Raw genomic sequence first — 12,027 nt, 5'->3', positions numbered from 1 at the left:
TGTTGCTACAGAGCTATATCTATAATAACAACCATTTCTCACATTTGACTCTCACTATTTTTGTGTGCCTTTGTTTTGGAGAAGGTATGTTCTTTTTCCAAAAAAATGCCCTTGTCCTTTTCTTGGTTGCAAGAGAATATTTCCCCTCTCTATTCTATTTTAGACGGGGTGAAACACTGATTGAGCGTGGCATGCTGTTTCTAGCAGAGTCATTGAAATGGCACCTCAGGAATTCGGTACAAGCACTTTGAAGTGCACTGTTATCTCAATTTAATCACCCAGTAAATCTACAGTAACTCACCGATTCACAGGGAGCTTTTCAGGTATTTTACATCTGTCCGTGGAGTGAGGAGAAGCAGCACTTTGCAGCTACCTCAGCTGCACCTGATCTCGCAGGAATATTTGTGTGATGGGGAGACCTGAGCAAAGACTCAGCCACAGCCTGAGGAGCAGCCCATGGAGCGGAGGAAGGGAGGTTTCCCTGGCTTTTAGAGACCCCGCCGTTGTCTCCCTTCAGTCACACTGGGCAGCAGGTCACTTGCCAAGGTGTCACCAGAGAAGAAAACAGCACTAGTCGAAGGGGAGGGAGCCGCTTGGTGTGGACAAGTGTGTCTCATTCTACACTTTTCTGGCTATTACATGGACTCTGATAGCAATAATGTTCAATTTCTGTGTGCAAAATTAAGCTGTAAAACATATGCTATTTATAGAAGGCTGAAAGTATTTGGGAGCGGTATTTTTGGCGGGTACCTAGGGAAAAAAAGGTGAAGGGAGAAGGTATTGCTGAACTATGCGAGGAGAGTGCATGGAGGAGGAGGAGGAGGAGGGAAGGGAGGCAGCACAGGGGCAGAAGAGCAGGGCCAGCGAGCGGGAGAGGGGCAGCAGCAGGAGGGCCAGCTGCAGAGCAGTCCAGCGGGCAGGGAAGGAGCTGGGGAAGGCAGACGAGGAAACCTGCAGCAGAAAAGCACGTGTGGTGCTTGGTGTCTCGGACACAGAAAGCTGCACGTTCTCCAAGAGGAGTGGGCATGGTCTCCTAGCAAAAACGGGCGCTTCGGGCTGTGTCGCTGACTCATCAGCAAAGAGCAGAGAGGCACCTGGTAATACAAACCCGAGAGTACAATTTCCATTGCAGGCAAGAAAATCCCGTTCTTCCTGTCAGTACTGTGGCTGGCTTTGCCCCATTAGTCAAATCCAAGCATATGCCCTTTGCAGGAGCTGCGTGATAGCTGTGAAGACACCTGGCTAGGCAGTGCGGGAGGAAGGTGCGCTCCTGGGTGCCATGCGTGGGTGCTCAGGGCTGGCCGCAACGCCGTGGGGTGGACCTGGCGGCATCCACGCCGCCCTGTCGCCCCGCTGTGCCCAGGCCTCCCGCCTTGAATATCAGAGTTCAGCCTCCAGATGCTGCTGTGAAGGAGATAACAAATCCATCTGGTAGAACCTGCTCAGCGTCCTGGCCCAGCCTGGTGTCTGGCTGATGAGCCTGAGACTATCCGCATTTCAACGAGTTTGTCCAGGAAAAGGAGCGGGTCCGATGGCTTTTCTGGATTTGCGTTTTTGACTCAGTGGTGGGAAGCTTTTCGTTTTCCTTTTCGCTGTCACAGGCTCTCGTGCTTCTTGGTGACTCCAGCCAAGTTTGTGTAAAGAAATGTCGTTAGCGTATTCGGGGAGTAGAGGGGGTACCTACATCGAAGGGCTGAGGATTTCATGCGAAATATCTGTCCTGCTTTCCCGCTGACTAATCGTCAGGGATCCGGTGGAAGGAGTCTCCGTTCTTCACTCTATATTATTTTAAAGGTGTTCTGGAAATAGGGAGGGGAAAGTTTTACAAAGCAGAGATCAACTGTAATGGTTGTCTTAATCTGACCCAATTTCCAGCTTCCCGATTGATCAAAACAGTCTACAAATTCGTATCACGGCATTAAGCTTCCCTGGCATTTACTAATTTCTTCCCCCTGGATTGCAAGCGCCGCGCTTTCTCCCGGCCGCCCTTGTTGCTTCCTGCTTATTTATTTGCTTCCCCCGCCAGGCTCGGGCTCCGGCTGCCGCGTCCGACGAGCGGGCGGCCCCGGCTGGGAGTTAATGAGGTTTTTTTGACCACTGAAGCAGTGAAGTATTGCCTGGGAATCAGAGGCTTTTCTTCCCTTTCTGTGCGTTAGCTAGTTGCGCCGAGGCCAGCGGGTTAACGAAGGAAGCCCAGAAGGCTGGCGGGCTGCCTAATGAGGGGAGGCCGCGCGGGCGCGCGGGGGGCACCCGCGGCACCCCACGGCACCCCGGCGGGGCGCGCCGCGTCGCCCCTCGCTCCCTTCGGCCCTCCTCGTGCTGGAGCTGCGAGCGTTGGGAAGCCGCGAGTCCGGGAGGACTCGAACACGCTGCGTTTTGCACCGGCCGCCCTGACTTTGGGGGGTTGAGCCAACGAATGCAGAAGAATGCTGTTTCGCTTTAAAAATAACTAGGAAACAGATTCTTTTTAACCTTTAACCACACGTAACAGTCAATAAATCATTAGCTACTGATTAACAAAAACAGAAGGGCAACTTATTGTCCGGTAAGCAAACTCTTGGAAAGGTTGAAAAAGGCTGGCGCTGGGTTCAGGATGGCTTTTCTTTTTACAGAGTTGCACTTTTGAAGACAAACAAGCCAAGCTGTGCATGTTAATCCGTGCCACACAAAGCATTTTGATGAAAGACCAACTTTCTAAAATAGAATTTTTTAATGTGTGTGGTGAGCTAAGCACGGACTGTGTTTATAGTAGGCAACGTTATCTGTCCCCTGGAAAAACCAGGTCACCTCACGCCAAGCATAACTTGATCTGTTATGTCTCATTTTCAAGGGTTCCCATTTTGCGTTCTCAACTGTTGGCCTTATTTACAGTTTGCTGCTACGTCATCTCCCATATGGTCAGCTGCTTCAAAAGACACAAAGACACGTTAAGTATATTAGAGAAAACTTATCCACTCATCTGTATGTCTTTTCCTTTCACGATGCATCATTAGACCATCTGTATCTTTAATAACTAACTATGTGGGCACCAGCAGTTTAAATGTTTGCTGTAAGAAAACAGAGGATCCAAATGAAGCTGAGAAGCCTCCGAATAGCTGTTTCTGATGTTTTAAGTGGAATAGGAACAGTTGATCTGCAAACAGTAGATTTGCATGTTAGATTGCAAACTATAAACAGATGTGTTTTGATGACCTTCTGTCCTCTGTCTGGTCTCCATTTATAAAATGCATGTTAACAGATGAACTTCTTAGCATTTTATAGGCACCTGTGAGAATATATGTGTGTTCATTTCTGTTGAAATTGTGAGAAGAGATCAGAACAGTTCATTGCTCCATACTTTCGTTTCATAGAATCAGATTGGGCGTGTGCAGGGAAGCACCTTTCTGGTGCTGTTCTTTCACTCCAGTATCAACTGCAACCAGAGAAAATCACGATAGGTGGCCTGTAACCATGTCAGCAGCAAAAGAAGGTAAATTCACCTTTACAGCTTGAAAAGGTAGTTCTTCCAGGTCACAGCTGAGAACACTGGATGAGTGTGGGACATCTCACTGTCAATTTGGCTGTGATCTGGAAGAAAGATGCAGTTTTCAAAAGACATCCTGGGAGACTGTCATTCCTGTAATCACCTTTCACCTGCCTGTGCTTCTGTCTGTGCAGTGGGGAGTGCCAAGGTTTAGACACAAAATTTGAGACTGCCCACTCATAAAACAGAATCACTACTCTCCTCCATGAAAGCTTGGAGAGACAAAGTCAAGTTCTGTGACGTTCTGTACAGATGCATGTACTAATTGCCATTATTTGAGGAACATAAATATGGTTCATCTCATATTACAGATGGGGAGAAAGGTAGGCGAAAGGGAGTGCTATGCCCCACGAAACAGGATGTGTCAATGTGCAAAGGGAACAAGAAATGCCATTGCTCTGGCTTCTGCTATTTAACATACAGTTCGCAAGTCACATTCTTTTTCTTTTCCGGGCAAGTCTGTAGTCAACTACAGCAAGCAAACATAAATGTCCATGCAAGCTACTTGGATATAGGATAAAGAAAATATTTGAAGAAAACATTGTATGATGGTGGCAATACTCTGCATGACTCATTTTTTTTTCTTGAGTCCAGAATGAAGACACTTTATTCCTAGTTTGCTTAAGGAAGACCAAGCTCTCTTTCTTGCCCTGTTTGTACCTCTTCTTATTACTCACTTTTACAGCATGTGGTCTTTAAGTTTGAATCTCAACCTTTTTCTGGACGGGCACTAAGTAAAAAGGCAGTCTTTAGGACTGGGCAGGCAAGGTAAATTTTCAGCTCCATGAGCAGGAACTCAGTTACGTGACTCGCACTGCCATTAATGGGGGTCATGCTGGTAAATTCCTGTACACCACATTGAACTTTTACTTGTGAATGCAGAACTGGCACAGCTAACAAAACTTGGCTTTCAGGTAGCATGGTGTGTCAGGAGATGAGTCTGACAGGCAGAAAGGATTGCTAAGTACCCAGCTGAAAGTCTGGCTCTAACTTCTTGAACATATTTCCAGAAAATAATGGTGTGAATTAATGCTGTTGTGTATTAGCCGTTCCTTCTGTTACAGATCAGTCTTGCTCCAGTGTTATTCCACAGAAGCCAAGGAATTTTATACCCCTTTGTTCTGATACTAAGGTGTCCATTGCAATGATAGCATCCTCTCATTTGCAGACTTTTCTTCAGCCTTTACTTTGACTGGCTAAATATACCAAGTCCTTTTTGTGTGTTTGATCAGGTGAGCTTTCCATTGCCCTGGCTGCAGTTCTGTGCGTCTCCTGTAATTGGAATTCATCTTTAATAAATGAAATCAAAATTGTCCACAATACTTCAAATGCCAATATCCTATTTAATACATAAAAATTTGCTCATACCCATCTTCCCCAAAACCCACTATTGTATACTGTTGTATTGCTTTTCTTGTACTTTAATCACACCATGGTTCATAATTCTCTTGTAGTCAATTAATCCAGTTAATTCTTCCTGCTTTTGCATCATTTATAGCTGATGACCTGCAATAGAAGTTTTTGTCATTGCACTGCAAGTTTCATGACATATAATTAATTCTCTTTCTGAGACTCACATACCTAAAGTGATTCTTTTCTTTTTGGTGCATGATACTCTAAATACCCTCTGTTTTACAAGCAAATGGTATTTAGTATTAATGAAAATATTAAATAAATCAGTTTCATTATTGAGTTCTGAAGGAACTCTTAACTTAAGCTCCCTCCATTCCAATTTTTTATTTTTATTCAGATTACTTCAGTTATAAAATATTCCCTAAGCTGGGTGCTGAGAAGATGAGTGAAGTAGTACTTGCCACATATAAGAGAAAAAAAAGGTGCTTGTCACATGAACTCAGAGAATCGCCCTATCCTTTCCCAGTGACATACCCTTCCATTTTGGGAAAAAGCCTGTTATACAAAATGAGCCTGCTGATACTATCAGAAAATCATGTGTTTGTACTGAATGTAGTTTGAACTGGTATATTTTAATGCATATAAATATCTCATTTCTTCTTTATCCACTTATGAGAATCCTAACTGGTCACCTAAACTACAGAGCTGCCAGAGGTCTGGGTTGCAATGGCCAGTCAATATCTAGAGGAAAACTTTGCAATTTCTATGCTAAATAGAAAGGGATGGAAGGGAGGAGAAGCTTTTGCTTCTGCAGTTAGTTGACTGTGAAGGAGCAGCTGCAAACTGATGAATCTCATCAGGCTGCAAGCTCGACTAACACAGGGCAGATACCCCCTGCTAAGAGGATAAATACCCTTCCTTTGTCACCGGTCCCAGGCAGTAAACAATAGGTTATTTCAGTGAAGCAAGAGAACATAAACGTTAATCAAATCACTCCCCCAAATGAATAGAAGTAGCACCTGCAATATAAACATTTGAATTTTAGAAGGGAAGGTCTGCCTCTTGGCTGATTGATTTTCTATGGACTTTGAAAAGCTGCTTACTAACATTTTCGGCATTGCATACAACACCATTTTCAGCATAGCAATTACGTATTTTTCCTGCCTTTTCCAAGCTAGGCAGTTGTAAAGTCGAGGGAGCATAGGAAAAATAAAATCTTCATTAATATCACTTAGCAGAGGTCAAAACCTTGTACTACATAACTGCCAAAGCATATGGTCACATTAGTTTTTGGTAGAGGAAATGGAAAGTACTTTCCAACTGGAACTGACACCAGGAAACATCTTTTTTAAATTGTTTTTTATACATTGAGATAATTACCTAGATGAATAAATCTGTATCTCTGTACAGATGATGAAACCAACTTTAAGCATTTTTGCGTATTTCTGTGTGTACAGCTGAAGCAGCGAGACTAGGCCTTTTTCCCCACGCTGCCTCCTTGTTTGCTCTACACATACGAATTGCAGTTTGCAGTTGAGCAATACGTGTTTCAAAGTGAGCATACAGCAAACTTCGGTGTAACGCCCGGTCTTCTTCCCTCTTCATATGGCTACAACTGTTGTTGATCGATGAATCGTAAAAGTGTCTCCTGGTTTGATACAGCTTTGTACATAAGAAATTATGCTGTGTGTCTGGGTCAGAGCCCAGCCCCTTCTCTCCCGTGAGGCATCCCTGTGCCCTCAGAGGGATGGCAGCAGAGCTCGGACAGAGTACCCTGTTCAGGGAAAACTTGTATTTAGGCCTTTAGCCTCAGCTGTGGCATTACATATTTTTACATTTTCTTGCCTTTGGACAAAAACAGTGTTAAAATTCAAGCAAGTTCACTCACTTGAGATGAAGAGTCACAAGATGAACAAAATTTATTAGAGTTCACTGTGCAGAAATAGGAAAACACGTGTTTGAAGTGATTTGGGCCAAAATGGTTCAACAGTGGAAATGAACCATCAGTTGCTTCTGGCCATGCCATGTATTGCATTGGGTGTGAACACCCTTTACAGTCACCCATTTGGTAACTATCTTAATGCTTTCTTAATGCTTTCGTGTTTGCGCATCCTGTTTTAGTCCCTTTCCAGGGGTGATGTTGCTGAGCTGGCTGGAGCAGCATTCAAATAGTGTGTGCATATAGCATTACACGATGTGTCATTTATTTCTTGAAGCCCAACATTGGGCGATTAGGAATTCCCCACGGACCTTCGGGGGAGAAGGTGGCCGTTGTAACCGTGGATGACTGTGACACGGCGGTGGCTGTGCGCTTCGGGAGTCTTATTGGCAACTACACGTGCGCTGCCCAAGGGACTCAGACCGGCTCGAAAAAGTAAGGACTTCCTGTGTGCTTTTTCCACTCATTCTCTTATTTCGGGGGAGAATCAACAGTATGTGATTAACCATTAGGCAGATTACGTTAGCAAAAGAGATACAATTTACCAAGAAAAAATGACAAGTTTTAATTTAGCAGATGAAATTTGGTGGAGGCAACTGCAAGAGTTAGCACAGTGGGAGGAATGCATTGATCTTCTATACAGACATGTGCCTAAATTACTTGCAAAGTGCAAGAAAAAGTTCTGAAGATCAGTGTAGATGGTTCCAAAAAACTATCTACTTAATACGAAAATGTAGGGAAAAGAGCAAATAAAATGTTAGACTTTATTGAGGGGATGTCTGAACAGCTTGTTACTGCCATCATTTGAATTAATACTCCTTGCTTAAAAGGACATAGAAATAATGGAGTGAAAATCATTACCTAGGGAAAAAGATTTTCCTGTGAGGAAGGGCTGAAAGTTTAGTACTACTTCGTTTAAAGAGGAGATGGATTGCAAGCAACACAGTACAGATAAAATAATGACTGATGACAGAAGGGCCGTCGAGATGAACATACTGCTCTAAAATCACAAGGGGGACATCATAAAAATTAGGGCTAATTCAAGCTGACCAAATATTATTAAGACTAAGATCTTCAGAGCATTAAAAAAAAGGTTGGACATTTTATAATAACAAGGTCATTATACCAAAATCAAAATCTATGGCATCTTAACCCGTCTGGTGCAGAGTGTAGACTAACCCCTGGGAACTGGAATCAGAAGTGTCCCACAGCTGCACATTGTCTCATAATTTTCATTTTCTTTCTCTCACACTGATCACTGTCAGAGACAGATCATTGAATTCCCGTATGTATACGACTACTCCTAAGTTACAGGTTATGATCTTTTGGTAATGTCACTGAGATTAGTTGTTTTACTGGAAAGTCCTGAAAAGCAGATCTAGTAGTAAAGAGGTGTGTGGCAGTATCAGTAAATCAGACATCTCAAATGTACGTCTGGGATACCGCAAGGTAAAAAGAAAAAAAACCAAAACAAACTATACCCCCAGAACTGTGACCGTTTCTTTGTTTCTTTAGATCTTTGGACCTGACTGGCCCTCTCCTCCTCGGCGGTGTGCCGAACCTGCCTGAAGATTTCCCTGTGCACAACAGACAGTTTATAGGCTGTATGAGGAACCTCTCTGTTGACAGCAAGCCGATCGACATGGCCAGTTTCATAGCCAACAACGGCACTCTGCCAGGTGGGAGCTGCTACGCCTTCAAAAGTCGGCAAGAAAAAGCTCTCGGCCACGTACGAGCGTGTGCGAGGGGAAGGCATGGTGGGGAACCCCGCGGGACCAGGTGGTCTGAAAGGGCCCCGGCATCTCCCGGTGGCCCCCTTGGTGCGAGGTGCTCGCTCCGGGCCACACGGCGGGGGGGACGGGACGGCTGCGCGCCCCTCGCTTATTTGAGCGAGGTGTGATCGGTGCCGGTGCCAAGGACCGGTGCGCCGCGTACAGCGTAAAGTGGCACTTCAGGGCACGTTCAGACCTTCTGCCTTCCTGCGGATTTCACCCAGGAATTTGCACAATTTACCCCTAAAGAAGCTTTTTGTCTTCTTGAAAAAAAAATACCTGTTAAATGTCACTTTGCTTTGAGAACTGATAGGATTAGTTTATGAGAAAGGAAATGATTTTAATGACTTTCCATCAATTATATTTATCCTTTAAATCAAATTCTGCGGTCGTTTGAATCTGAAACTTGCTTCATGAAGCAGCCTGTAGGAGCTTCTAGTCTGGTTTCTAGTGCCTGGATCCCTGACCGTGATTAGCTCTGATGTACAAAATGCTCTCATCATCATAAAACTGGCACTTAATGGAGGAATGGCAAGTCCCTTCCTTCTGTAATGCCTAAATTGCAGCTCTTTTAGATATGTTCTATTGATCATGGATTAAGAAGGGAGTTGCAACACTAACTTCAAAATACTCTTTTGTCTTGAGGCTTATAATTAACAGTTGTGTCTCTAATATTAGTTAAACACGAGGTTTTACTTTATGAAAATAGGTAGCACAAAAAGCATGGCAAAAGAAGCATTTTCTTCAGGATGGATTTTTTCCCTCATTTGGAAGGGTATTCTATATGTTTTAACATGACACACCACAGCTTATAGTGTTACACTAGTCTGTGACACTATGTTATTGGCTTTCCCTAGGCAGTGTCTTGGTTACATGTCATTAACTTAAGAACAGTAGTCCTGAGTCACAGCACTGGTCCATATGGCTGTCTCCTGCTGTGGCCAGCTGTGGCCAGCCAGGAAAGAGTATGAAAACAGGACAAGCATGGGTATTTCCCCCAAATTTTCTCTTAATCTCCAGAGATTTACAGCCTAGTGACTCTGTTCAATAGCCTTTGATAGATTTTTCTTTATGAATTTGACATTTGCTGAGCTCATGGAAACTTGCCATCCACTTTTTACTTGATCAGCTTCAAGGGTATTAAAAAAAACTATAATGATTAAGTATTGTGTCTTGACAGAAACTCAGATATAGTCATTCAGAGCCCTTTTTTTTGTTAAAGCCATGCGATAGTCTGGGGTGCCATGGTGTGATGCAGCTGCTGTGCTCACCTGCAGAAGTATCGAGTGGTTTCAAGTAACTGTTTTTCTGATTTATTTTTCTGACTTCTAGGCTGTGCAGCGCAAAGGAACTATTGTGAAATTAACTGGTGCCAGAATGGAGGCACATGTGTGAATAAGTGGAATACTTACATCTGTGAGTGTCCCATACGGTACGGAGGGAAAAACTGTGAGCAAGGTAGGATACACAAACCTCTTCATGCGTAGTCATGTGTGCACATTTCATTAGTAATCATTTGTAATCATTAACATATATGCCAAACTCTGATGCTTAGGGGATAGATAATGGAAGATTGCAACTAAGACTAGAAGTCACCCATATATATTTGAAGTAATTGTGAGATCACCTATATAGTAAATATGGTATCTGACTTACTATGATTAATAGTAACAGCTTTTTTGATTTACTTGCATTAGCGAAGTTGTTCTACAGAGCTTGGCAGTATTTAGTAATTTGTTTATAGTAAAAATGCCTGGTCCTAAGCCCCTTTAAAACAGTGGAAAGAATCCTGCTGACTTTATTGGGCTTTGACTCAAACTGGGGATGAATGTGCATTTTTAATCACCACTTTTCTTGGCAAGAAGGCAGTCTCTGCTGAGTAAGAGCACTTTCAATTTTATTGGTTTTTTCTTTGATTGAATACAATGTGCATACATGTGTAAAACCTCATTAATGAAGGATGAGGAAGGAGCAGCAGGTGTGTCTTATAGGGAATGAAAGACCTGTAGTTAGCTCCTTTCCAAGAAAGCAAGGAAGAGTGTGCATTGGGGAAATCCATGGGTTCAGTGCTGCTGCAGCTGCCAGTGCCCACCATAAGGTGGCTTCACCATGTCTGCTTGTGGGTTGCTCATTTGTAGTCACATTTTGCTGGAAGTTTCCCAGAAGGACACCCTGCTTAAACTAGATGTAGCTTTCCAAGATGCAGAAGTCCAAGTTCTGGCCTCACTTGTTCTGATGCAGATGTGGTGTGTCTTCATTTCCATTATCCTTTCATGACACTTAGCCCACAATAGTTTGCAATATGAGCAAAGATTTTGTTCTTTTGATATTTCTACCCCCAAACCAGACATTCTTGACTACCTCAGCAGGATATGGACCCTGGAAAGGCAGTCCTAATCTTGAGGCTTCCAAACCATGGTGCACATACCATAGCTGGTATGCAAACCACTTCAGTATGGTATGCCTCTGCCTGGGAGAGATTTAGGTTGCAGCAATTGCTCCCACCTTGCCTTTGTAGAAGCAGCTTAAGAAGAGAGGGATACAGCTAGAACACACAGTTAGGTTTCTGATTTAGGAAATAATGGCCTGTAGTAGGAGGCTGAGGGAGAAAGGATGATGGAGGCCTCCTCCTGTGTTCCACCTCTCACAAAGCTCAGAGCTGCTATTACTACCACTAGCAAGGTACCTGATTTCTGCAGCAATTCCTCAAGTATTTTGAGCTCTCCAGGTTTGTGTGAAAATCTTTTTTCCATGTGCCTCATGTCAAATATCTTTGTCAATGAAGTTCTTATGTTTTCTTCATGAGTTGTGTAGCACCTCTCTGTTGGCCTCACTGGGCAAAGCCCATGCTGACAGGATGCCAGAACTGTGCTGGGGTAAATGGGGAGTAGTGACGTCATGTATAAAGAATATTATTTCCTAATCTTTCTCTTAGTTTTGAAGTGCCAAAGTATCCATTTGGGGATTTAAAAAGTCACTTCAGGAATGTCTTTTAGGCAGCATTTGATGCTCAATTTGGTTAGAGCAATACAGTTCACACCAATCACAGCATTACTGTCCTCCAGCTTCAGAGTTCTCCTATATCCTAAGTGCAGTGAGACTTGAGCATTTTCTTTGTTATTATGTAAATACTTATTCTTACTAAGATCTCAGTATATTAAGATCTTTTTTTAGGATTTGTGGCCAGCAGTCCACTTGTTTCTTTGATTATATTTGTGGGCCAATTGTCCCCAAGAAAAAATCACAAGCCCTGAAAAACTAAGGATTTTTTCTGAAATGTAACCAAAGATTTCAAAAGCCTGAAGTTAAAGTCAGGAGGGATCACTGACACACAGTTCTCCTGACATTCAGCCTATTCATTTGAGTGCTGAGATGTGTCCAATGACCCTAATAGTATTAGCTATCATTAGGCAGCTATTTTGAAAAAGTTGTAGCTAAAA

At 43.3% G+C, this 12,027-nt stretch overlaps 1 protein-coding gene across 1 annotated transcript in view; it reads left to right on the top strand.

Moving 5' to 3' along the window:
- The window catches only part of CELSR1 (cadherin EGF LAG seven-pass G-type receptor 1), a 176,222-nt gene that overhangs the window by 118,861 nt on the left and 45,334 nt on the right, over nt 1-12,027 (top strand). The window contains exons 6-8 of the mRNA XM_062582642.1: nt 7,093-7,250; nt 8,331-8,494; nt 9,920-10,045. Of these exons, the coding sequence (XP_062438626.1) occupies nt 7,093-7,250; nt 8,331-8,494; nt 9,920-10,045 (448 nt within the window). The remainder of the gene's footprint in view (nt 1-7,092; nt 7,251-8,330; nt 8,495-9,919; nt 10,046-12,027) is intronic.

This window comes from Rhea pennata, chromosome 1 (assembly GCF_028389875.1).
Source record: "Rhea pennata isolate bPtePen1 chromosome 1, bPtePen1.pri, whole genome shotgun sequence".
Taxonomy (NCBI): domain Eukaryota; kingdom Metazoa; phylum Chordata; class Aves; order Rheiformes; family Rheidae; genus Rhea; species Rhea pennata.
This window is presented reverse-complemented; position numbering and strand designations above follow the sequence as displayed.